Here is a 27,957-nt window from a genome sequence, read left to right on the forward strand (position 1 = left end):
TATGCACAATTTTTAGTTTTCTCCCTACCATGGTTTATCTAATGATTCTGTAATATTCATTTCAGATGCATAGATGGGGATAAAAAATAAACGTAGTCTACAAATGTTTCTTGAGCACCTTTTAAATGCCAGGTTTAGCAAGATAGAGAGCAAAACGGCCAGGTCCTCACCTTCAAGGCATTAAAATAAAACTGGGATTCATGACATAAATATGGGAAAAATTACATAATTATTTAAGAATATTAAGCATTGCAGGCAGTAGCAGCAGGCATTTTACACACATAATTAATCATTTCCCCAGGAATTCTTTAAGGAAAGATTAGAAACCTTTGTGACTGCCTTTGGATATAGTTACATGTGGATATTAATGCGTTCTTTTCACATATAACTGTATCCAGTGTGATAGAAATAAATAAATTGCCCTTTTTGAAGCTAATTGGCAATTAAAGTGCTACTATATATTATAATGTTATTTTAAATGTTATGTTGGAGAACATAAGAATAATATTCCATTAATGCACTCTTTAGTCTATCTTAGGAAGTTACACAAATCACACATACCTGTACATATATGTGTATGTATTTTTCTTTTCATGAGGTGGTTGTGTGTCTCCTCATAGCAGGCTGCACAGTCGCTCATAACAGGCTTTTCTCAACCTTTAGGAGACTGTCCTTATCTGACCTTGGATGCCCCTAGTGCGGCTGAAGGCACTGAGGCATTCCGTAGTAAATTTGCTGAAAATTGGAAGCACATCTAAACTTATTCAAAAGCACACATTTGAGTCACTTAGAAGGGCAATGGGCTTTCCCAAAGATCTATAGCTACACGAGATGATAGAAAGTATGATGGGTCTCTTGGTGTAGTTCAGGATCAAAATGGTTTCTATGGCATCAAGGGAGCGCCTCTAAAGAAACATGAGGGAGAAGTAAAAAAGGTGACCTGCCCTGTGAGTAAAGCTGGTTGCTTTGAAGGGAGTCTTGATCAGAGGCTGAGTGAGAGGAGATGCTAAGAATGCTGAAATTTCCTTCCTACTTGCTCTTATTTTTTTAAAATATAAAATGTTATAATGATATACTCCTTTGGCTGCAGACATTAGTTTAGTGCTAATGGGTTTTAAAAAGTAGGAAGCTAAGCTGGGTTAAAAAGATACAAACGCATGTAGGTGAGAGCAATATAACTTTGGGAGTCAATGGAATTTGTTTAGGCTAAAGGTTTTACATATTTGTGAAACAATATTTAAATCTTAGATTATTTATTTCAGTAAATTACTTGAAACTATTTAGATGTGAAGTGATTACGATGATGATAATTTACCTGTGTGAGATACCAGGTTCTCTTCTCTAAGCCCTTGCAAGTTCTGTACTTGGAGTTGGGGCTATTTTCAAATAGAATTCTTCCAGAAAACTGTCCTATATTAACTTTGTCTTACAAACATGTTCTTTTCTACTGAATTCCTTTTGCTATGTGAGCAAAACTTGCACTACACCATCTCACCATTACTCTCACCCATTCCTATGGGAATGATTTGTCATCCCCGCGATGATCTGTATTTCTGGAGGTCAATAATGAGAATAGGGCTTTGCCAGTGAAAGTTTTTCTATCTACCACTTTTCAAAACGAATGTTTTAGAATAGCTCTTCTTGTACTCTGTAACATTAACCATCTCTGAAACCAGCTAGAAAAGTCGTTAGCTTAAGATACAAAGATTAAACACAGCTGCTTTACAAAATGTAGAATTGAGTTCAACTAAGAAAGATGGGCAAGTCATTTACCTTCACCAAGCCTCAGTTTCTTTAGATGTAAAATGGGGAGAGGAAAAACCGCCTCAGAGAGACACTCTGAAGGTCATACAGATGTAGTAACAAGTAGCAGTTTATATTATTATTGTTTTGCAAGTTGCTAATTTCTTAAAAAATAAAAATCAATTTCATACAACTAACTACTTTGAAAAATGTTGATATATTTATTAATTAAAGGCTTTTAATTCAATTTTAAGCTCCTATTTAGTCCAGTTAACTCCAAATTTTGCTCCCTTAATTTTAGAAATTATTTTGGAGTCATTCACATAAGAGACCTTTGTATACATTTATTTGAGAGGAATTCGTTTTTTAAGCTTTTAAAATATTAACACCATTCATAAGCTAAAAATGAGCAAATACAAACATTATAATCAAAAGAATTCTTAATGTTTTTGAAAACTACATATTGAATATAAAAATGATGATAAAAGTAGCCAAAATACATTTGTAAATATACAGAACTGTGGGTTATTATTTTCAATACTATTTACAATGCATTTAAGCATGCAATTGCAGGTGTTTGTGTAGGCAGAACTATAATTTCTGAGAGAAATTAGCTTCATTTTTTAAAAAGAGTATTTCATAATGATTTCAAATAATGATAAAATGCACTTGGTACATATCTATTACTTCAGCAATTCTAATATTTCATTAGTAGGTCATTAAAGTAAACACAAATTATGTCAAAATCAATGGCCTAAATATTAATATTATATTTTCTAACCTATAATAATAAAAGGGTAATATGCTAATTAGAGCAGACATCCTTCTGGACAAAGCTGGGGCTGAAAGGAAGCCCGGGTCCCGGGTGCCTGTCTGTGGCCAGAGTGAAGCCCTGGTCCCAGGTGTCAGAGGGAAGCCAGTGCCAGCAGCCGGGGGAAGGAAGGCCTAGTCTTGCACAAATTTCGTGCATCAGGCCTCTAGTATTAATAATAATGTCATTTATACACTTGTATTAAAAACTTTACTATTTATTTCTATGTAATCTTCATAGTGATCTTGTGAAGTAGGTAGGTACTATTGTCTTAATTTTACAGATAAGAATTCTGAACCTTCAGGTGGGTTTCACAGAGGGAACCAAAAAGGGAAGGGTCTTCCAACTTCAAATCCAGCTTCCAACAGTCCACATTAGCTCACCCTTACCACTAGAACACCAGTCTTGAGGAACTTTGAGATTTTATGTGTGTTTTTTTTCCTTTTTTAATTCTAAAGTTTTGACTAATAATAGAAGATTAAGGTTAAAGATTTGGGGCTGATTGTAAGGCAAATAATAAGGAAATAGGATCTAAAAATATCAGTGAGTCCTGCAGACAGGCTCCAGGGTAGCAGGAAAGCAGAGAAGATGTTAAAATAGGAGATGGGATTTAGACTGGACTTTGGCGTAAGGAGAGTTAGAGTTTAGATAAGGGAGAGGAGAAAAAAAGGAAGGAAACAATAGTAGGGGAAATTGAAGTAGTGCAGGAAGCTGTAGCTGGGGACAGTGAGCCCAGTCTTCTGCCTGGGGCCAGGTGAAGTGATGATAGATAGTTTGGAAAGTTTTAATTGCTCTGTTGGTAATGAGTTTACACTTCATCCTTCAGGTGATGAGCACCCTTAGAGAACTCTGAATATAGGAGTAACTTGTAGGATAATTAATCTCAATGTGAGTGGGTGGGCTGGAGGGGAACGGAAGAGGCCAGTGTTCAAAGGATGGATCTGAATCCACTTAGGAAGTTACAACAGTAGTCCAAGAATAAATTGATTTCAGTGTAGAGTATGTGATAAAAATATTATGGGTTTGCTTTTCTTTTTCTAATTGTCACACATGCAAATGTCACACATGCAAATATCACACATGCATGTGTAATTGTGAGGAAATCATATATGGTAGTAATGTGGAATTGTATAGGACCTTACATGTAAGTGCCTGGCAAGTCAGAATTAAGTCCATCTATCTCTTTGTGGCACAATCTAATATTATCCATTGACAGGAGAAATGGAACCATCATGTTAATTATTTTCATGTTAACCATCATGTTAATTATTTTTCATAAGGAAATGGAGGCAGTTTCTCATGATGAAGGTATCCCAGTGGCTGATGTTGCACATGTCTTTTCCAGGCCTGCAGTGGCTGCATCATATCAGTTGGAGGCCAGATCCCCAATAACCTGGCAGTGCCTCTGTACAAGAATGGTGTGAAGATCATGGGCACCAGCCCTCTACAGATCGACAGGGCTGAGGACCGCTCCATCTTCTCTGCAGTCCTGGATGAGCTGAAGGTGGCTCAGGCACCCTGGAAAGCTGTCAACACTTTGGTAAGGAGAGAAACACATGTCTGTTTTCTATGTTCTCTTTTGAAGAGTCACAACCTAAATGTTAACTACTGCAGGTGTTAACTGCAGGGCACATGGAACGCACTCTGCTTAGTGAATTTAAAGTTGTTGTATTTCCATGATTGCAGTTAAATGTTGGTTATAAATTGATAGGAGTCTCATAAAGATTCAGACAATGAAAAAAAGTTCAAACTCGTTTTGAACTAGGTTTGATATTTAGAATTAGACACTAGAAATTTTATGCATTCCGATGTCCAATTTACATTTTAATGGTGTCTTTTGAGAATAAAAAGAGTTGTGTTATTACTTATAAGGAATCTGTTCTGCATTTTCATGGAATATGTTCAACTACTTATACATTTTTTTGTTGTTGTTTCCATTCATTAGAATGAGGCGCTGGACTTTGCGAGGTCTGTGGGCTACCCCTGCTTGTTGAGACCTTCCTATGTTTTGAGGTAATATCTTGTTTTCCAAACAATGATTTAAAAATGAAGAGATAGAGAATGGCATGCTGTGTGCTAATAGCAATAGGCTCTGATGTCTAGTAATTTGTAAATCCATCAACAATCACAAAACCAATACAGCCAAATTGAGGACCTATGCAACAGTCCTTCATTTTAATGCTTTTCCTTCAGGGAGTGGCAATAGGAAGATACTGCAGTCCTACATCTTAGAAGCATGGCTTCAGGCATCTTCTTGCCAAACTGTGGGAGGATAATTTTACATTAGAGAAGAGGACAATTAGAGAAAAAACAAACCAAAACAAATGTGAGATAGCTCTCCTCAGCATCTGTTTTCTATTACCTGGAAATGACAGCTTATTTTTGATTGCTGTCAGCACCTTCTGATGGTGCCTCTGGTTTGAATTCTTGAGTTTTTGAGATCACATTTTTTAAATAGATGAATTATAATGGTGAGGGAATGGGCAGTGAGGATCTTTTATATTAAACCTTGAAACTAAAACCTATCATCAAAGGAGAAGTTGTGAATTATCACTTCCTCTCTTCAGATGTTGCCACATGTAAGGAGCTACTTCACTGAACAGGGGATAATAAGAGAAACAACAATTTGCTGTGCACAATTTGAAAGTGTAAATGGAATTGGAGATGGGATCCTTTAAAATAATGAAAAATTTCAAATGAGGTGGAAAACTTTCCTTTTTATTCAAATGACATTTTGTATAAACCACAGTCCAGTAATACTCTTCCTTTGAGATACTACTGTTAGTTTAGTTTAAACACACAAATATTTAAGGGGGGGTTGCAGAAAGCAGTTTTGACTACTGCATTTTCTTTCTCATCTGTATCTATATCTTTGTTTTAGTTGCCTATACTGTGAATTATCAGTGTTATAGCCTTAGCTTTCCTGTCTTAAATAGATAAAGAAATTGAGAGCTCTTTATGCAAAATTTTGCAATAGAGTAGAAAAGGTAAAAAAAAATTACTACTTTTAAACATGGAAGTAGAAAGTAATGTGTTTTCCTTATTTTCCCCCTCCTCTTAGCCTTCCTTCCATTCCACTTTGAAAACGTCAAAATTCGGAGTAAATAGATTTCAGGTAGCATTCTTTCTGAAATATTTAAAAAGGACACAGTTGAATACCTTTCAGTCACATACTGTACATTATATTTTCAAATGTTACTAAAAAAATAGATTCTTGTGTAACCTGGTTGAGATAGTAGTCTGACCTGTTTTGGCTGGGTAATGAACTCTGAAGAAACAGAGTTAGAGAAACGAGATCCTGAGAAGAAACTGTTAAGGTTCAAGAATGAACTGGAACCACTAGAGTGAAAACAAGGACAGAAATCAGAAAGGACAAACGTTGGGGATGTGCCATCTCTAGAGCTACCGTGCTTTTTCTTTGGGCAATATCATAGGTCTAACCCCTCCTCTTCCTCTACTTCAGTGACTTTTTACTTTGGTCACTTGTTCTGTTGATTTAATGGGGTAAAGTCTCAATTTAGAAAAAGGTATCTTTTTATTTATTCTGGACCAAAACTAGAGGTTTCCTAGAACCTTTCTGAGAAGCAATCAAGTCTAGGATGCTCTACTTCCAAAGTGGTAATGAAACTGACCTATTTTTCCCCACCTCTTTTCCTAGTGGGTCTGCCATGAATGTGGTATTCACTGAGGATGAGATGAAAAAATTCCTAGAGGAAGCCACTAGAGTCTCTCAGGTAGTATGCAGTTTCCTCCTGTTGATATCTACCTCTTCTGCTCACTGCTACTGTATTTCATGTGTTGTTTTTCTTTGCACATGATGTTGTTAGGATGGTTTTCCTTCTTCTTTTACCCACTAGTCTCCTACAGGTGGGGATGAAAAAAATCAAGGGAATTTACTTTTAGATTCTTAGGGTGAGTTGAAGAAGAGGATAACTAGTGCATATTTGATCACAATAGAGGTTGATATGACTTTAGATAGGAGCTGGTTGGATAAACATCCTGTCTGATCATGAGTGAGATGCTGGTTAAGTGATCCCTGGACTCCCCAGCCTCAAGGGCTGCCCGACCATGCTCATGGACCCTGATTTTTAATTCTCATCTTTGGAGAGACTTTGCCTAAGTCAACCTTGCAACTTTAATGGTAAATGCCTTCCCTCACCTGTTGATTTTTTTTCACTTTGGTATATTCCGTTTTAGTTAATAAAAATATTTGTAATTTTGTGGTGATTCTACCACCTTTCCACACTAACGCAGCTTTTACTTTCTCTTTTGGTGTTACCTCAGTGCAATCCATTTAAGATTTGCCCCAGTTGGGGTATTGATCTGCAGATCTTGTAATGTAGTGGATGAAAGTAATGTTTTCCTTTTAAAAGCTTTCAAAAGCTAGTATATATATAGCTTTCTATATATAGTATATATATATATATATATATATATATATATATAGAGAGAGAGAGAGAGAGAGAGAGAGAGAGAGAGAGAGAGAGCACAACTTATAGAAAGGAGTTTCATGCTAGGTGAGTAGAATTTGGAGGGAGCTAAAGAGTGAAATTAGAGGCATTTCAAAGAGGAATAAAGAGCATGTGTTCCTGCACACATGAAGCTTGACCTCCCTTCTGTGTGATGGTTGCCCCCCCCCCCCCCAACCAAGGACATTTGGGCAGTGAAGAGAATAGATAAACATAAAGAGTGATAAGATACAAGAAGTGTAAAAAAAGAAAACCAAGTGGATTTAGAATTCACTTTTGTGTGAAAGTCAGATAACCAAGGACAGAATCTCTCCAATGGGCCAGTTTTCACTCATGTGCTCAGGAGTGAGACACTACCCTTTGTTGAATTCCCTGCCAACAGTCCTGTTGTACTCCCCTTTGGAGAAACCAGCAGCTAGATCAGCTGGTCTCATGTGAGTAATGAGGCAGGTATTCCCCCACCCCCACCCCCTTTTTTTTGCCTGAACAATGGATATCATAGAGCTTCTACTTGTTAGAATATTTTTAAAAGTATTTTTTTTCTTGCTAGCATATAAATAGAATGCTTGCAGGACCAATGCGTTAAATAGAGATCCTGACTGAGTACTTTCTGGTGCAAGTCTCCCCATCAAACTATAGCAGAATCTTGTATACTCAATGCAGGGACTCTAGAGTAACTTCTACCCCACTCCCTTCCATCACTCATCTATTTATGAATTTATTCATATTTAGCACCTGCTATGTAATGGTATTGTTCTCAGTAACAGGGGTTATATTCATCAAAAGATAGATCAGCCTCTGTTCACATGAAGGTCTCTCTTTGCTAGAGTCATCAGAAAATTAGAATTAAATACAATTAAATATGATGAGCATTACAATAGAAAAAGATACATGATGTTGAGGTATAGTGTATAGGTATTGGGTTCCAGTCCCTGAAGAAGAGATTTTTAAATGGATTTAAAATGGTTGATTCATAATTAAAAGATTTACATCGTGGGTGTGAGAAGAAAGAGAGAACAGCATTGTACAGACCCAAAAGCTGACGAAAAGCATGCAGTTTCTACCATAGAAACTGGTCAAACATTCACTATATGGCTAAGGCGCCAAGCATGGTGAAAAAGATAAGCGTAGGAAGACAGAAAGAACCTGAAACAACAACAACATATAATTATTAATAAAATACATATTTCATTCCATAAGTTATCTGTAACTCTGGAAACAGAAAAGGAACCCCATGCTGCCCTCTCCTTAGTCCCCTCCTTTTTCTAATTCACCTAGAAGTCTATATTTGAAATTTCAAAACTCGTGTTCCATTCACTGAGTCCTTAAACTTGGAGAAGCAGCCTCTGTCTTGCTGTAAACAGAGAATGACCCATTCTTACAGAACAAGTTGGCTCGTGTGTTTGTGTAGTGTGAGAGAATTAAGTTTTTTTGCAAGTATTGCTCTGATATTTGCGTAAGGTTCATGGCTTACTTGACAATACACAGATAATTTCAGCTAAAGGTTCTGTCGTCCTGTTTTCCCTGGTGACAGGAACACCCAGTGGTGCTGACAAAATTCGTTGAGGGCGCCCGGGAAGTTGAAATGGATGCTGTTGGCAAAGAAGGAAGAGTAAGTACTTTATCTCCGTCTCCCCCATCCCTGTCTTCCCATCAGATATCATTTTCCTTGGCAGTTTTGAAACATAACACAGATCAGAGTTTATGATTTATACAAAACAGGTCTTTAATAATAATGGACAAGCTGCTCAGTCGAAATAATTTTCAAATTCACTGACAACTCTGTTGGTGTGTCATGGGTACCACATTTCCTATCTATCATACTGTTAGAATTTCTCTTTGATGATATTCAAAATTAATTATCATCTGGTACTCAACATTCTTTTTGAATAGATTTTCTCTCTCATTTTCTTTTGTTTAAGTTTCCTTTTATGTTCCAGTGGATATTATAAAAACATCCAATACTTTTCTTTCAGAAGTTCCTAATTGAATCCTTAGTTTTTCTTCTCTCTGGATTTTCCATCTACCCCCTTTTTAATAAGGTGATAAAGGCAAAACCAAACAGACTAGGGTGGATAATGATAATAACATAAAATTGGCTTACATATCACATCTCAGATTGCTAATGCAATGAATGCATCCAACTTCAGGGAGAAACAAAAATGTGAAGAATGTGTTCCTTCAGTATGCTAGTTGTGTAGTCAGGAATTTATGATTTATCTGGCAATATAGGAAGTTATGTTTTAAGAAGCTCATGTCATTTTATTTGCTTTAAGAAGATATAAAAGGTTGGCCTTTGTCTTCTACTGTGCAGATGCCACAAAACACTACTGAAGATGTAAAAAAGAAATTGTCTTCTAAATTAACAGTTCAAAATGAGGTTGTTTTTTTTTGATAAAAAATCTATATAATAATGGTGACTTCTTACCACAGAATCATATAATCTTAAGTGGAAGCATCCTTAGGATTATTTATTTTAACCCCACACCCAAAGATGAACTTTTTTTTTCACCGCATTCGGGAAGGTGGTGATTTGGGGTTTTTTTTTGTTTAACTCTTGGTGATACAGAGCACAAAAAGTCATAAAATTATATATATATAATTTTGTTTTATATATGTATATATATGTATAGTTTTGTTTTGAGGGGTTTTTTTTTTTTGATATCTCACATATTCCTTCTTTGAACAAAGGTGTGCTTTCCTATAAATTTTTCTCCCTGACTTCCTGACATCCAGAATTGTAGAGCATATGTAAAAAAAAAGGAAGAAAGTCTTTCTACTTTTGTAATAGTTTAAATATCTGAGAATGAGTTATAAATAAGAGGAATGTAGTCATACCAGTGGAAGTGGGGAATATAAGACTGGCTTAGAAAAATTAATATTTTTGTTCAATTTTGTGCTGGTAAAGTTGGTCTGTTGGTCTGATTTGGCCCTAAGTTGCAAAATATGCTCTTGTCCTAAGCTTTTCTCAGACAGGGACCACTACTTATCATCCTGGCCTACCTCTTTTGGAAATTTTCCAAGTTATTCACATTATTTTAATGAGTCACATTCAGAAATGGACACAGTACTTTGGATATATAATATTTGCAAAGCTCAGTTGGACTATTGCCTCCTTATTTCTGGACACTGTAAAAAATTAAGTGCTTACTATGCACTAAATATCATGCCAGACACTCTATACGTTTTCTCTTTTATCCTCACAAACATTCTATGAGACAGACACTACTCTTATTTCCATCTTATCAGATCCTGCCCAGGTCACAGAACTGTAAATGACAGTGGGACTGAGACTCAGATGTCACTGTGCTTTAAGTCATCTATAAATATGATAAGCAAATTGTAGCTATAGTTTAAGTCTTTTACAGTCACCCAATTATTCTCTGAGACTCTAAGCTTTATTGTTTCCCAAAGACACACATTATTAACAGTCTGGTTATAGTGCTTGAGGCCATAAATATTAGGCTCTGACAGATAAAAGTTCAAAGTCCTGACTTGGCCCCATAGTAGTCACATGTACTTGAATTATTTTATTCTTATATTACCTTAGTTTACTCACCTTTAAAGGGGACAAGAATATTGTCCTTTAACTTCCTTCCTCTCTCAGATTTCAATTTGATCTCTTGATCTTTATACCTGAAGTGTTCTTTCTGGTCCACCTGTTATGACATTTACCTCGCTGGCTATTGATCTATCCCATCTTCTTTTCCTTTCCAGTGTCTAAAACCTAAACTGGAAGGAAGAGATAAAGATATCTCCAGTGCCTCCCAAATGCTTTCGTTTTCTATCTGTTCTTAAACATCAATAGGAGTTGGGTTAGTTGTCCTCTTTTCCTATTATTTATACCTGTTCCAATCACTGGGAGAGGAGGTATGCTCTTCACCATTCTTAGGCTCCCCTAGAGGCAATCTGTCACTGCACAGGGAGGCTTGACAAGTCTACTGTGCAGCTCCTTCTACTCTGCTCGTCGGGGACTTGGCAAAGAAACCGGTCAATGCTCGAGGCATATTTCAGAATCAAAGGGGTGGGCAAGGCAGTATCTTCATAGAAGTAGGTGCCTGACAACTCTTTCCAAAATCTTCTCTTGGCCAGGTCATCTCCCATGCCATGTCTGAACATGTGGAGGATGCAGGCGTCCACTCGGGAGACGCGACTCTGATGCTGCCCACACAAACCATCAGCCAAGGAGCCATCGAAAAGGTCATCATTTATAAATAAAAGTCAAAGGGGAAAAAGCAAAGATAAAAACATTTTTTTAAAGCCAGATAGCAATATAGGATGTGATCCAGGCAAAAGTTAATTATGAGGGGAACTTCCTTGCTCAGAGTCTGCTCAGTATTTTGGAGATAACAGTTCCCATCACTGCCTTTGGAGTCGTTTGGTTGTGTGCTAGCCCAGTGGTTCTCTAACTTCAATGTGCCCTATGGCCACCTGTGGAACTTATTAACGTGCAGATCCCAGGACTCACCCCAGTTTCTGGTTCTGTAGCTCCTGGCAGAGCCCCCAAATTCACATCTTTAACAAGTTTCCAAATGATGCTGTTGCTACTGGTCTGGCGACCACCTTTGGAAAACTATGCTGCAGATGATGCTAATTAATGTTTGAGAGCTACTTATGGGTGAATAGCATATAAAGCAATGTCTCACGGTTAGAAGCTGGTATGCAGCAGTCCTGCAGGAGTCTTCTGGAAGATTTCACATTCACCCCTAACTCCACCTGAAACCAGAACTCTGAAATGTCATTTTTTTACCCCTCTTTTAGAACCACTGCTTTAAAGACCTTCCCAAGAATGAAGACTGACCCAGTTCTCAGTATGCACTGCTAGGTGTATTCTTAGAGACTCTCATATTATTTCTTGCAGATGTTACTTTAGTCTTCAGGTATTTTAGGTCTAGCTTGGCTTTTTTAGTGAGTCTTTCTAATAACCCTGACATCAGAATCTAGGCAGGCCTGTCTGGCTGGCGGTACATTGGGTGTTATTCTGAAGGTCTTACCTTATTCTAGAATGAGAAGGTAGCAGGATGCTTTATAATACCAGAGGCATCGAAGAACAACATTCCAGGGACACTGAAGCATGCAACTGACTGACCTATTTGGGGGGGGGAGGGGCAAGAAGAGATAACCAAGGAACTTTATATACAGACAATAGTGTGGGGAAGGCATGGGGAGGGAATGAACGGGAGCAGGGTGAAGGGGGTCAGTGGGTGGAGGGAGAAGGGGAACATCTGTAATACTTTCAATGATTAAAAAAAGAACATCCCCGGATTTCAAATGCGCTTCATTTTCTCTTATCAGAATAAATGGCTTCAAGAGCTCTGATCTTTCCAACCCTCTCAGAGCTCATTATGCCATGAGCTCTACTTCCTTTAATAACCAGTTAAGTTGCCAAACCACTGTTGTAAGTGTAATGAATGAGGAGTTCTTGCTTCTACAGTTGGGGCCACCTCTTATCTTGGGTACCTTCTGGCCCTGGCTATAGAAATTTCTATATGTGACATGCAAGCCCTCCCTGCAAGGAAGAACTATTTCCTTCTGCCCATGATATCTACCCTTGCAAAGTGCAGGCAACAGAGAAGCACATAAAAGAAATCTCTCTGGTCTCTTTGCAATACCATGTAATTTCAGGCCTGCACCTCTCAGAAAGAGGGTCTTTAGATTAATATAGAGTTTGATCTCAGTTTCTGGTCCTAAAGCAACTAAACTGGAAGATTCCATTTAGCCCTCAAAGTGAAACCAGAATATATTATTGTAGGTAGATACGAGCATTTGGCAGAGAAATAATTCTGTAAATTATTTGATTTTTCCCCATGGTATTCTGGTGTGAATATTTAGCACATATTGTTATTTTGTTAAAAGAAGCCTAATAGTGGCTACTAATACTACTACTACTACATCATTATTATTATTATTGGAAATGTAGCTCTCTGTAAAGAGAAATTAAAGATATACAAATTTAAGGATCTGTAACTTTTTGGGGGAATTTATCTAAGATATGCTCTTAACTCTATATTATTGTTCTTTTGATTTAGGTGAAGGATGCTACCCGAAAGATCGCAAAGGCTTTTGCCATCTCTGGCCCATTCAACGTCCAGTTTCTCGTCAAAGGAAATGATGTCTTGGTAAGAAATGCCGAAGCGTGAGAGGAGAGCACTGCTGTGTTAGATGTTGTTGGTTTGTGTCCTTCTAGTAATCTTCCCTGTGGACACAACACAGAGCAAGTGAGACCACCTGCAGCTGTTAGTAACTGGGTATAGGATGTTCACAGTGTATAAAACCTGCCTAGTTTGAAAGCACAGGCTCTTGGAGGCCCTGATGTGTCAGTCACAACTTTGTAAAGCACTCTGATCCATTGGAGAGATCACTGTCTGCCACCTACAGTATAATATAGATGGATACAGTGACTACCGTAATCAGAACACGACATGTGTAATAGTCATACATTACATGCCCTGAAGTGTTGCTTTACTCTTTTCCAAAAAAAGAAAGCTGTTTTTTATACCATTTACCAAAATATAAAAAGGTTAAATCAACTAGGTTAGTTTTAATTAATTTAGTCTATTTAATTTTGCCAATCAGTAAACAGTATTGATTCAGCATCTGCCATGCAAAGTCATATGGTGGTTACAAAAATTTATAAAACACAGTCTCTGCTCCAAAATATCTTTAATTTAATGAGAGCTAGGAAGAAGATGAATTTGTAGAAAATCAGCCTGGCTGGCATGGCTCAGTGGTTAAGCCAGGGGCCCATGATTCAATTCCGGTCAGGGCACATACCTGGGTCTTGGGCTTGATCATCTGTATAGGGTGGGTAGAAGGCAGCCGGTCAGTGATTCTCTCTCATCGTTGATATTTCTCTCTCTCTCTCTCTCTCTCTCTCTCTCTCTCTCTCTCTCTCTCTCTCTCTCTTTCTCTCCCTCTCCCTTCCTCTCTGAAATCAATAAAAATATATATTTTTAAAAAAGGAAACCATAATATAAGTTAGCGTACAATAGCTGCTAGAAGGGATGTACAAATGAAATGGTATTGGCATCACAGAATAGAGAGAGCATATCCACTGGTGTGCATGTGTTTGCATGTGCACAAACGTGCGCACACACATATGTGCATGAGCATGTATTTGAGTGTCATTTGTCTGGCTGTTTGGTTTGAAGTGGATTATAAAAGATTTCAAGGAAGATTTTGTATTTTGAGCTCTATCTTAAAGAATGGCTAGAAGGGAGTTAGAGAGGACATCACACATAGAACATCTATGAGAAAATTCGGCACATTTTAGGAGATAGTGACTAGTTCAGTTCAGGAAGATCATTTTTTTTTTCTAGGGAAATAGTGCAAGGTAAACTGGAAAGTAAGATTGGGGCCATGAAAGTGGTACAAGATAACACAGAGGGGCATACTGAGACAGGAGGGCAGAAGGCCTTCAAGGATTCCGCCTTAATCTGATGGCCAGTGAAAATCCAATGACAGCTTTCAGTAGGGATGTGGGATTATCTGAGCTTGCATTGACATCAGTCCGTCAGCAATGCAGGGCAATGGAACTGTGGAAAAGGAAAGAAAGTCAGAGTTAAAGTGACTAATTGAAAGCAAACCAGTTAGGAAAGTGCAAGCGGTGGGAGTAGAGGGAGAAGCTGGCAAAACAATGGCTGGTCCCCAGTCAGGAAGAGCTGTACCCCAATTGCTGGGGAAAACATTAATATTATTGTTATTCGCTCTCACCATTTTTGTCTTCTTTTGAATTTTGTTATCTTTGTAGGTGATTGAGTGCAACCTGAGGGCTTCTCGATCCTTCCCCTTTGTTTCCAAGACGCTTGGGGTTGACTTCATTGATGTGGCCACCAAAGTGATGATTGGAGAGAGCATTGATGAGACCCCTCTTCCAACACTGGAGCACCCCATCATTCCTTCTGACTATGTTGCAATTAAGGTAACATTTGAAAAAATGTATTAGTCACGTTTGTAAGTTCCAAGGAAATGAAAGGAACAAGTTTTCATCAAAAGAACCTTGATATTTTATGAACCACCTCACTAAAGTGCTGGACTGGAAAGTTAATGATATTTCCTTTGAATATGTAATGAAGATGCACTACAGTCAACTTTATGTAAACCACTGTGCATTTCAAAATAACTTTAAAACCATTTAGAACTGAGTCAAAACTGACTAGCTGAGTGAATTATAGACTATGTCTGTGAAGCTGATGCATGATGGTGCCAGTTTAGTTGGTAAACAGAAATCATGGATATATAGTGTTAGGATGAGGCTTGAACTGAGCCACATTTGAATTGTGCCAAGACTTCAAGAATGCATGAATCTTGTAACAGTCTTTCTCCTGTGGTGTTGGTTAAATTCTTGCCACCTTGGTCATTGTTGCTTAGTCTGTACTTTCTTTAGTGGCACAGTTTTCCCACTTGAAAACTTGAGATAGCAGCTGCGCTGTGAGAGTGAGGAAGTTGCCAGCACCTTTATGAAGAGTGACCAAGAAAATTTAAGGGTTGTTCACTAATTTCATATATATGTGTATCTCATATTTTAAAAATATATTTTTATTGATTTCAGAGGGGGAGAGAGAGAATCATTGATTGGCTGCCTCCTGCATGTATCCTATTGGGGACTGAGCCCAAAATCCTGGCATGTGCTCTGGCCAGGAATCAAGCTATGACCTCCTGGTTCATAGGTCACTGAGCCACACCAGCTGGGCTATATGTATATTTATAATGATAACTCGTAATGAAGCCATTGTGCTTCTCTAGCTGCTTCTGGGTATTCATGCCCAGAGCATTTATAATTGTGACTTTAACTACTTTAATGGACAGGCATGAGGATTAGTGAGATATTATATCAACATATATGACTTTTTTAGCTGAAGCACACATGAAATTAATTTATACTGAGTGACATATTTATGTGACACATGTTTTAGATGCCTTCCAGAAACTTCCATTCCTACATGTACTAGTGGACTCAATCACAACTATGTTACAGTGGAGACTCTGACTTCTGACTTACACAGTGGAAGCCTTACATTGAAGCTATAAATAAAAGTTATTTATTAATCTTACTTAAGTTAGTAATTTAGGATGCTTGGATTTTATAGTTCACTGAAATAGAATGTCACTTTTTATGTTGGGGAATGGTAGCATTTTAAACCTGGAGACTATGACAAAACATAAATCATTAAATCATTAAAGCTTTCAAAGGAATACACACACACACACACACACAGAGACATATGTGTGTGTGTGTGTGTGTGTGTGTGTAAATTATTTTGAGACCAACAAGGTCCTGAAAAATATTTTCCACTGAAGATTCTATATAAATTTCAAATTCATGTTTCTTTATTCATAGACACAGGAATATGTATACACATGAAACAATGTATACACATGAAACAATTTCCCACTAAAAATAATATTGATGGGTAGATATGCATTTTCAAAATGTACTGTATCTTTTAGTTTACTTCTTTCCTAGTTATTATTGAATATAAATCTACTTTTTTCAAATTATTTATTTATAGTCAATCTTAATATAGCCCTGGATAGGTAGGTAGACATCAATAAATGAGGGTATTGATAAGCTAGAGGGCAGGAATGTATGATAAGTTGACTAAAATGACTCAGTAAAATGACTCCAAGTTAGAATTCCCATGACAATTCAAAGGGTGCCTGAATCTAAGGAGAAATAGTCTAGACTAGATAAATGGATATATGCAAGAAATAAGAATTCAGTTCTCAGTGAGTTGCACTGATAAAAATGAATGAGAAGGAAGCACTCCTGTCCATGTTCTAGTTCATATGAAAGTTCTGAGCAAAAGTGTTTCCAAGCAGAATGTTTTTCAAAGCTTTTTAAGAGGTGTCAACAGCAGTTTAATATCTCAGAAGTCAGCTTACAGACAGACATTTCTGGCAAGGTGGCTTCTTGCAAGTTCAAATGATCAAAACAAGAAGAGGAATGTTTCAAAAGCCAACCAAGAAAAAAATGTGTTTGAACTCTGTGTTTGGGTAGACCAATGCCCAATAGACTTCGTTTGAAATCACTCCAGTAAGACTCTGTGTAGGCCAGATTAGAAACACTGGCTTAGACTGGTCACAGGGGCCCTATTTACAGAAATAATTTGTGATTATTTAACCCAAGTTTTTGGCTAAGAGCTCAGGAAATTCTTGGAACAGAGTTTTAAAGCCATTTTTCAAGTCAGATGTTTGGACCAAAGAGATTCTTTTTCCATGTCTACCATAGCCTAAATGAATTGTGTGCAAGATGATTCACTTAATATATTTTTTCTCTCTTAGTCCTTTTAAACATTTCTCACATGCGTTTTCCTCCCCCTTATTTCTGACAGGCTCCAATGTTTTCCTGGCCCCGACTGAGGGATGCTGACCCCATCCTGAGATGTGAGATGGCTTCCACTGGAGAGGTAACTAGCTAATGATAACAAACACTTTCATTAAGTCTACTTTGAAATTTCTGGTTTTCTGATCTGAATATGGTAAAGTAAGTTAGTAAATAGTAATGGGGACACAAACTTCTGTTATTAGAATAAGTCTGAAAAGGGCTTAAGAATTTTGAGCTAAAGAAAAATCTTTTACTTTTGGGGACCAGATTCTAAAATCAACATGTGAATATAATACATGTCTTTCTAATTGGTTTCCACATTACACATTGAGTATAGCTTTCAAATATCTTCTGGGTCTTTCTTTTTATTTTAAGGTTTTCAGGTCTCTCTGAACCCCTCCCCCCCATTAGATCAGTGGATTTTTACTAACAAAATGTAAAATAGATGTGCATCATCAGAAAGATCATGGTCCTAAATATTGTGCAACATGCAAATATATGCAAAATTTTAGAACGACTTTCAAAGCAACTTTAACCTCTTGGGGATTATCTAAAAACTATAATGGGAGTGGCCACTGGATGTCCCTCTTCACTTGTGTTGGGACTCTGTCAGCTGAAGGTTTTTTCAAGAATGTGAAATGTGTTTCTTGTAGAGAGCTGTCAGATTCTAGAAAGTTCCCTACATGTCAGTGTCAGGACATTTTATGAATCACCTAGCTCTTGACAGACTCGCCAGATACAACCTTCACATTCTCATCCATGCACGCAGGACTGTCAATATTAGACTGTGAGGCATCATTGCTTCCTCTTGGTATTGAGGAAAACCTGAAAGGGGAAACGTTTAATTGCAACAAATACGTGATGTCTTATATGGTTGCCTGGTTACGAACATGGTCTGCAATGAGGAACCATGTGAGACAGGAAGGCAGGCAGTGAGGAATAAATGGCTATCTTGTTTGTATGTGGATTGACGACTGTATTCTCTTAGCTCCTTTGCTGCTTCTTTTAATTTACTAGGTGAGAAAACCTAACATGAAAGCAAGGGGCCTGATTCCATTTCCAGTCATTGAAAGAGACTCTCTTTGGGTTTATCTTGAGCCCATGGGCACTCAGTAGAGGGGCTATTTTCAGCTGGCCCACGGTGCAGAGCAGGGAGAGAATGTTTTCCTTCATGCCACTTGCTCTGGTGTGGCAAATCCATTTTCAGTGCCGAAGTCCATTCTGCCTCCAGACGTACATTATTGGTGTTGTTGAATTATGGAAATATGAAAAAATTAGAAATTAGGCTCTCCTTTTGTTATATCTGTTTCAGAAATATAAAAAGATAATTCTTCTTCCATTATTAGAGTCATATTTCCAAGTGTCACTAAGTCTGATGTTATAAGGTCTATTGTATAAGCAAAATCTGAACAATAATTCTAGCTTAGTGCAATGTCAATTATGTTTCAAAAAGACATTTTCAGTGTTCAAATGGCTTATTGAGGGGTGGAATGAACCTTTAGCTCCTGATCCAGGTAAGGGCATTTTATTTTCCTTGTGGTGAGGTAAGGATATCAGTCCTAGTCTTTACTTGAATATCTGACTACTTCATATGTTTTTCGGTAGAAAACTGCTGAAACCTCTTATGTGCTGTTGTACTTATATGCACTTATGGTGGGATGGCCCAGGTTCTTTCATTAGAATTTGGGTACCATTAACTTAAGTCCCATTAAGTTAGTTGGCCAGAACTTGACCAAAGAAAATGTTTACTGTGGAGTATACAGGGTGGGGCAAAAGTAGGCTTACAGTTGTTCATATGGAAAATAATACAATGGTTAATAAATAACAATGCAAGAATTAACTCTGTGTTTCATGTACCTGCAACTGTAAATCTACTTCTGTCCCACCCTGTATATTGGTGGTCAACTGAAGGTCAACGTGATTTGAGAACTTTCCTTTCATAGTAAAGGAGTCATTTGCTTAAAGAATGAATTTAGCCATCAGTGTTATTTACTATAATGGTGGTTCTGTACCTGTGCCAAATGATGATGTGCATGGCAGAATCTACTCCCATCCTACTCACATATACCACTTGTTCTATAGTTGTGCTGGCCATGTGACTTGTAGTTATATTGTAGTACAATTATGGTAGATAAAGCCTCTATATATCGTAATGCTATATGTTAGTTTGGAATTGTTTTTTACTTATGGCTGCAAATTTCAGGGCTAGCAGTATGGTATGTAAGTTCATTTTATGGAAATTATAAAAAACAAACAAACTCCTTTGAGATTTTCATGGATTTATTGAATTGCTCAGAAGGCTTTCGCATACACTGTGTGAAAAGACTCCTGAAGGATTGATCAGCAGTTATGCGTTTGTGCTACTGACCTGTGAATTCATGCACTGTTGCATAGCATCCACAGCATACACTGTTATTTAAACATTATGTCAATTTAACATTTGGTAACTCACCGCATTATGGACCAGAAGCTGTGATTTGTATCCAAATAATTCACGGTAGAATCCAGTTATGTTGTTCCGTGGAGTGCTGTTGGATAGAGAAAGAATTGCTTATTCATTCATTATGTTTAATTAAAAACATAAGATACATCTGCCCTGGCCAGCCTTTTCATCCCTGAATTCCGATTGCATGGGCAATTTAATAAAACCTGGCAAAGGTATCTATGAGTAAAGTGCTTTCCATTTGTAGTTTTTCGGTAAAGGTGGCTGACTATTTGCTTCCTTTTATTTTATCTTTTTTTTCATTTATTCTTAACAGGTTGCTTGCTTTGGTGAAGGTATTCACACAGCTTTCCTAAAGGCAATGCTTTCCACAGGATTTAAGATACCCCAGAAAGGCATCCTGATTGGAATCCAGGTACGTGGTCTGTGGTTGTATGCATGCCAGTGGGCACATGCTGGAAATGGCTGGGGGAAGGGACCTTACTTAGGGTATCGAAGAGGGAGGTGAATTTGAAGTTCCTCTAAAGAAAACAGCAAGTTATAGAGAGAGTGGTCATTTTTCTCTATATGTTCCCTGATTTTTGCCTTTTTCCACTGCAGTGGCCAATACAAACAAGTAAGTGGATAAATAAAAAAAGACAGAGAAAGAGTCTCTAGTGAAAGGGTATTTGTTCTGAAAGGAATTTAGGGCGCCTTTGAAAGGAATCTCCTTTATTCCTTGGTTACATCTTCTCTGTATGTTTTACTCGTAGTTTTCCTCCTTAGCCTTAAACATGGGCTTTCCAAAAGGTTGGGTCTTCCCTCTTCTTTCTCTTTCTATGTCTGTGTCTATCTCTATCTCTTAACTTCCCCTTTTCCAGGTCATCTATGTATACAATATCCATTCTCCTATCTAAAACAATCACCTTTCAATCATAATCCTCAGCCACCTCCTATTTCCATCAGTCGGATAGATACCTCTCCCTGGTCGCTCAAAACTAACACATCTCCCCAATATGAAGTCATAGTATCCTTATCTTGACCTCTGTTCCTTCTTTTCTTACACTCATTCATTCACATTTCAATTTTTACTAAATGTCAAAAATTCAAAGTTGAAGAAGATGGGGATTATTTGAGAAATTTTCTCAGCCTAGCTCTCCATCACTGATTGTAAGTTCTTAAAGGGCAGTGACTTCATGGGCTCAAAAAATCAGCATATCCCACAGAGTACCATGGAGGTTCTCCAAATATTATTATTTGGTAAGCCTTCTAAGTCAAAGCAGGGTGCCATAATTATAAGTGAATAGCTTCATATAAGGAAAAGGGCTTTATTGGTTTATTGTTCCAGGCCAAATATCAATCTTACTGCAAAATGATAGTCAGGAAACTTCTATTACCACTCCTTGGAATAGTTATTGCAAGAATGTAAAACCTGTTCTGTTTATAAATTTCCTGAAAAATACTAGATGCTTCCAAAGGGTCATTCTCTTTCATTTGAGAGTAGTAATTCTTGGATCCTTTGCAAACAATAGCTGGTCTTATATATCACCCCTGCTGTACTTTTAATAATCTCAAACCCTGCATGATTACATAAAAATCATTAAAATATAATTAGAACAGTACTAGGTATTCTCAAGCCAGTGGGTGATTATTATACATGCCATCTTATTAGGGTGTCTTAATATCTACAAATTAGATCCCAGAGACTGGATAGGTAGTGGCCTTGGAGAAGTTTCTGCAAAGAGTAACTTGGGATTTTGCTTTATAAAGGTGCCACGAGGGTGAAGGTGAACAGTTAGAGCAGAGACTAACAAGATGACTTGCTACTGCAAATCTTAATGGCAGTTTAGAGACACATCCCACCGTATGAGAGAATCATTACGTTATAAATGGGTATTAAGTATTATTAAGTTGCAAGTGTGAGAGTTTTTGCCCAACTTCCAGTTATGGCTTAAAGTTTAATGTGAGACCTGGGGACATTCAGAGGAAGACCATGCCCTTAATCCCCATCTTCCCAACTAATCATATAGTGCTCACATTTTAAAATACCAGTTTAAAAGGCAGTGATGTATAAAATTGTGCTTTGTTTGGTTCTAGTGCTGCAGGGAAATGTGAGGCAAAAATTAATTTGATCCCTATAACGTATTTGTGCAATTTTGGTATCAGGGAACATAATTTTTGCTTTTCAGAGGAAAAAAGGGGAGGGGGTTGGAGAAAAAAGAATTTTCTTAAGCAAGGGATTCTGTCCATTGAGCTTCTACCTTTCCATGTACTCTTTTATTTAATTTTTATTTTTTTAACGAAATAAATGCTCCAGCAGCTACATGAGTTAAGAACTTTCTCCCTGTGCACAAGTGCATAATGTTAGAGATTTAAATATATATGTATTTTAATTACAAAGATACAAAGAAAATATTTAAAGAAATATTTAAGAAAATATTCACAGCTGTGCTAAATTTGATCAGCATGACTCTAAGCCTTCAGAGATATATAAGAATCACTTCCTTTGATTGATCTCTCCCCTTTACCCCCACCAAAGGACTTATATGCAAGCATATAGGCCTAACCAATGGACACAGACAATAGGGAAGTGAGGGCATGAGTGGGGCGGTAGGGGGTAATGTGGGGATAAGGACACATATGTAATAACTTAATCAATAAAAAAAGAAAAAAAAAGAATCACTTCTTGATTTACTTTATATGGGAAGCAAGGAAAGCTGCCATCATCAACAATTAATGCACAGACTCACCATTACTATATGAAAGACTTTCACTGATAGTGATTTTAAAAATATGTAGTCATAAATTTAACACAACAATATGACAGAATATATTAACTAGAGAGTTACTATCCAAAAAGTCACCAGGCATTTCTTAACTAGAATGGGACCAAATCTAATCAAACTTTTTACCCAAACTTCATAGCAACTGTGGGCAAAGTAATTAGGGTTCCATATCTCAGGATACACTGTACTTTTAAAAATCATTTTATTTAACATGATTCCACTACGTCAGAAGAATTCATATAAACTCATTCGAATATGTAGTCAAAACTTAAAAGTATCTAAAATATAGAAATGAGGGTTAGCGCCAGTAAAAACAAGGTAAGGCATTTAGGTGAGTATATAAGGAAGCTCTAAGAAAGAGAGTCCACAACTGCATTTGAATTTCTTAAGACAACCATTGATTTAGCATGGGTGTGGCCATCACTCACAGTTAATTTGCCCCATCATTCCTTCATGTGTAAATGGAAAGGATGGTCAGTATCTACCGAATGTATTTGAGGCAAAGGTCTTCTTTTCTTTTCATCTCTCCACCTGGACCCATCTGCCTGCTATGAGTAGAACAATTTAATTGAAGATACCTTAATGTATTATTAATATTTTACAACAGGTTATAAGATAAAATTAGGGGAAAGAGAACTATGGAGAAACGTAAAAGGGGTTCTGAGCCAGGAAGCATTTTTCTTATTGTTGGTGGTTTAATATATATTTTAAAAAGTAATTATTACTAGTTAGTATCAGCTTCTTCAAAACATTTAGTAAATAGTATTTTTGGGGGGTCATGCATATACTCATTGGTGTTATTGTAATCTTCTTAACATTTTTTTTTTCATTTTGCTTCTCTTTCCCCCGGAATCCTTTACACACAGACCCCCTGTGTCTGCCCTTCCAAGGTTAAATCCTATGAGTCAAGTTACCCAGGAAATTTGAAATATTTATAACATCAACCTGGTGTAACTAGGGCTTTGGAAAAAAAAAATCAGGATTTAGATTTTGTCAAGGGATCCTTGTCAACTTAACTACTACATGCATGCTGTCTCTACCAAGAGGCTTTCTATAGGCATGGATGCTAATATAAGAAACACATAACGCAGGTTTATGTGGGAACAGAATCATCTTGGACTCCCTTGTAGTGTTTCCAGCCTCTTTCATCCCATCAGGGTTTATCTCTAGTTGCTTGGAGCAGGCAATCTGCCTCGTTTTGAAGTTTTCTGGAACACCCTTTAACGATAAACGATTTACTCTAGAGTAGATCAAGAGCCCTCGCTGTTTGTTCCCCTCTGATTGGGCTATTCAGCGATGCTTGTGCAGAGGCGAGCGCCATCCGGACAGCTGCGCTTTGGCATCAAGCAGAAACATAAAGCAAGCATTTTATTTGAAAAAGACGACTCCGAGTGACTTGAATAACCTTTTATCTTCAATACAGAATCATTAGGAGCAACCGTAGAGTTGTCAATCCAGACGCCCCTGTAGGGTCCACAGGCATCGCACAGGATGAGCTTGGCTCTTCTGCTCCGTGGGCAGAAGTTGGAGTAATGTGAAAATGATAATTGGAGGAAAATACAAATATTAAAAGGCTTTCTTATAAACATGTTCCAGGCAATAAGTCAACTTGTACTTCTCGCCTCTAGTTACAAATGGTTTCTTACCCAGGTATTTCCAATCAGCTCTTAACTCTGGGGCCGCTCAGATGCAAGCTGACAGCTGCAATTTCTTTCTGTAGAGAGGCTGTTTCATGTGTCACAAGTGCTCAATACACGTTGGATAGAAGTTTATAATGTGGCTATGAAAGCCGACACCCCGGACCGGGAGGCAGAGTGGTTGCCTGGCTGGAACTGCCAATACTGTCATGTAGGATATTTATCTTTTCCAGCACCGGATCAGCTCCATAATGGGGTTCTGACTGGTGTCTGCAGACCTTAGAGGACTGGCTGACTTATTTGACTTTAAAATGGTAAAGAAAAATATTATATCCTAGCACTCCTTCCTCAACATTTTCCACTGTGTCTTTGGCCAAGGATAGTGCCTCTGCACCTCAAATTATTAAATGAGAGGAAGATGGCCCTCCTGTCTCCTATGGCCTCCTGTTCCTAGACTCCAGTGTGTCTCGGAATCACCAGGAGGGTTTGCTGAAATGCAGATTACTGGGATCCATGCCCAGAGTTCCTGATTATGTTGATCTGGGGTGGGGTGTAAAGTTTCATGTTTTAAACAAAATTTCAGGTGATTCTGCTTTCCCAGGGGACCATATTTTGAGAAACACTGTACTTAAAAAATGGTATTTTTAGGAAACTGTTTCAACATTATATTATCGTATGACCACATATTATCAGTGACTTTTTGCTAGGGGAAAATTGAAGAGATTGAGAATAGTTTGTGCAGTTCATGGTTAATCTATTCATTAGTCACTAAGTGTTTGTTGGATACCTTTATGTTGTGCCTTCCAATGTACTTTGGCACTTACTTAAGTCTGTTCTGTGTTACACACAATGTAATGTTCCAAAATTCAGAATATTTAGAATATTTCATGTATATTTGCTGTATATCAAGGACCTTTAAACATGAAGAAAACCTAAAATGCCATCTAATTCAGTACCTTACTTTCTGAGCAGAATCAAATGTGAACAAATGAGTCCTATTCTTCTGCTAACCTGTTCTTAAAGCGACTGCCACATAGCTCATTAAATTGCCCTAACACCACTGAGTTACTCTCTGCTTTTATACTTTTTTATTTTATTTTTTATGTCTAGCCATGAGCTTCTTACAGCTAAGCCCATTTCTTGTTCTTTGGTCCTACGCAGAAATGGAAAGCTACTTTTCTGGGCATGGTTACAATTCGTGTTCTAAGGCTGTCATGAATAACCCTGCGCCTGCCTTAGCTGAGATTCATCCAGTTGCATTTATCTTTTCTATTTGCTGATAGTTTCCTGTCATAAAACTGCTGTTCTGGGAGTGAGTGGGCCGGGATCTGAAAGAATTCTATATTTGAACACAGTCTTTGGGATCTTTTCTTAGGATTTAGATGCGTTCTCAGAAAGCCTCTGCAAGTAAATATTAGGAGGTTTTTTGGGCTGGACATTATCCAAGTTGTGCAAGGATTTTGCCATGTTTTGTTATTATAATTTGTAGTTTCTCTAAAGTTCTAAAATAAAATTATATCCATGATTTTTTCAACCAGTGCTAATATAATATAACCATTACTAATGTAATAAATAGATTGTAAACATTTACCAAAGTAACCAAATTAATGCCATCTGTGTATAAACTTTTTACAAGGGAAAACAGCCAAAATGCTCTCATTTAAAGCAGAATAGGGGTTTTAAACTTTGCATACTGTTGCATGCTTGTTACTGTATACTTATGTTTATGAGCTCAAGGTCATGGGCCCATTCTTTTACTCCTTGCCTTAGAGTAAATGCAAAAGTGAGTTCCATATGATTGACTTATTGCAGGGTGCTTTGCATGATGCTAGGACAAGGCCTCCTTTCTGAAGGGCAGTTCAAAGTTCAAATTTGAATTCAGCAATTAGAACGGCTTGAACAGGCAAAACATCCAGCAAGGCGGACTTGGCATTGAGCTCCTAACCTAGGTGTCTTTAAATCCTCCCTGATCAGAAAAAGGATCCGTGCAGAACTGGGGTCTATCTGTATCTACAGACAGAGATTAAGTGGATTAAATAGGGAATAGAGGAATTTGAGGGCAAGGTAAAAAGCAAGAAAGCAGAGAGTAAGACAATGTGGATGGAATTTTATCTATATTGGAAAATAAATAAGCACTCGCACTTGCTATAGTACCTTGGCTGCACATTAGAATCACCTGGGAATCTTTTTAAAATCCTGATTTCTGGGCCTTATCCTCCGGAAATTGTTTCTTTATTACTAATGTTGTGGCCCCACCCCATAACAAAGAAACAGAATTTCCGGAGGGTGAGGCCCAGAAATCAGGATTTTAAAAAGATTCCCAGGTGATTCCAATGTGCAGCCAAGGTTGAGAACCACTGCTATAGGAGTATAGAGAATAAAACTTGTCATCTTTAAATAGAAAACACCTGGAAATGTCTGGCATTACCTCTCATGGTGGCATGAGAGAATACCATATTACATATGACTATATAAGGAACATGTATATTTAGAAAGTGAATTGTATTAAATTCCTTTAATTTCAGCAATCATTCCGTCCAAGATTCCTTGGTGTGGCTGAACAATTACACAATGAAGGTTTCAAGGTATGTGAATTTTTTACAAGTTGTTTTCTGTCAGCATTGAACTCTCTCCACAAAAGAAATATTGAAACATCTTAGAGAATTAAATAGATCAAAATATATCCTAACTTAATAGTTTCATATCTTCAATGGAATCAAATAATTAGAAAGACTAGTTTTAACTTTAAAAAATGCATTTTTATTGATTTCAGAGAGGGAGAGAGAGAAACATCAATGGTATGCCCCCTACTGGGGATCGAGCCTACAACCCAGGCATATGCCCTGCCTGGGAATCAAATCATGACCTCCTGGTTCATAGGTTGACTGGACTAGTTTTAAGGTTTAGTACATTTATCACAAATGTAGAAAGTTTAGCTTACACAGAATTGGGACACAGTTCCAATGCATTTCCATATATTTCCTCTTTTTCATTTATCTGTTCCCATTTGTAGTCATAATTTCCAGCTGTTACAGTTATAGGCAAAACTTCTTGCTGTAGTAGTGTCAACAATAAATATAAAGGAAAAAAACCTTCTTTGCTTGAATACATTTACACAAAGCCTGGCTTAGTTATTAAATTTTTTATCACAGCAAATAATGCAGAAATATTTGAAGTGCCCATGACTCCGGGTAGTGAGTCTAAATCTGTATTCATGGGATCGCATTGCTTCTCATATTTATCAGTTTCTTCTCCTTTATGTTTCAAGTGACACGTGTGTCCCAGCAGGCTTTTTTTGCTTCCTGAAAGCCTTCCTTGTGATCCAGTAACTGACTTTTCTATTTTAACCACAGCTCTTTGCCACAGAAGCCACGTCAGACTGGCTCAATGCCAACAATGTCCCTGCCACCCCAGTGGCCTGGCCGTCTCAGGAAGGACAGAACCCCAGCCTCTCTTCCATCAGAAAGTAAGAACTGGGCAGAATTGTCTGAGATAAGGAAACAGATAGAGGATCAACTTTGGGAACCAGTGTGATAGGAATACTTCATCTTACCCCCTTGCAAGTCTTCTAAATGTCCTCTTGGGCACCCAATTTCAAATGCGTGAATTTGTGGATGATAGTAAAGTTTCATTCTCGTGAACTCTGCTATCACTATGAACACATAATGCCATATGTGCACATGGTGATACGTAGCATCTTCAAAATAGTTCCTAGTAAGGGTGCTTTCCTTGACAGACACTGATGTCTCAAGTGATGAGAAT

The 27,957-nt window shown here is 37.6% G+C and overlaps 1 protein-coding gene across 1 annotated transcript in view; it reads left to right on the forward strand.

The window, feature by feature from the left end:
* Nucleotides 1-27,957, forward strand: part of CPS1 (carbamoyl-phosphate synthase 1) — a 113,502-nt gene that overhangs the window by 82,552 nt on the left and 2,993 nt on the right. The window contains exons 26-36 of the mRNA XM_036320019.1: nt 3,900-4,094; nt 4,500-4,567; nt 6,213-6,288; nt 8,558-8,635; nt 11,116-11,223; nt 13,053-13,142; nt 14,774-14,944; nt 17,358-17,432; nt 20,110-20,208; nt 26,721-26,780; nt 27,549-27,661. Coding sequence (XP_036175912.1) covers nt 3,900-4,094; nt 4,500-4,567; nt 6,213-6,288; nt 8,558-8,635; nt 11,116-11,223; nt 13,053-13,142; nt 14,774-14,944; nt 17,358-17,432; nt 20,110-20,208; nt 26,721-26,780; nt 27,549-27,661 — 1,133 coding nt within the window. The remainder of the gene's footprint in view (nt 1-3,899; nt 4,095-4,499; nt 4,568-6,212; nt 6,289-8,557; nt 8,636-11,115; nt 11,224-13,052; nt 13,143-14,773; nt 14,945-17,357; nt 17,433-20,109; nt 20,209-26,720; nt 26,781-27,548; nt 27,662-27,957) is intronic.

This window comes from Myotis myotis, unplaced genomic scaffold, assembly GCF_014108235.1.
Source record: "Myotis myotis isolate mMyoMyo1 unplaced genomic scaffold, mMyoMyo1.p scaffold_m19_p_8, whole genome shotgun sequence".
In the NCBI taxonomy this organism is placed as follows: domain Eukaryota; kingdom Metazoa; phylum Chordata; class Mammalia; order Chiroptera; family Vespertilionidae; genus Myotis; species Myotis myotis.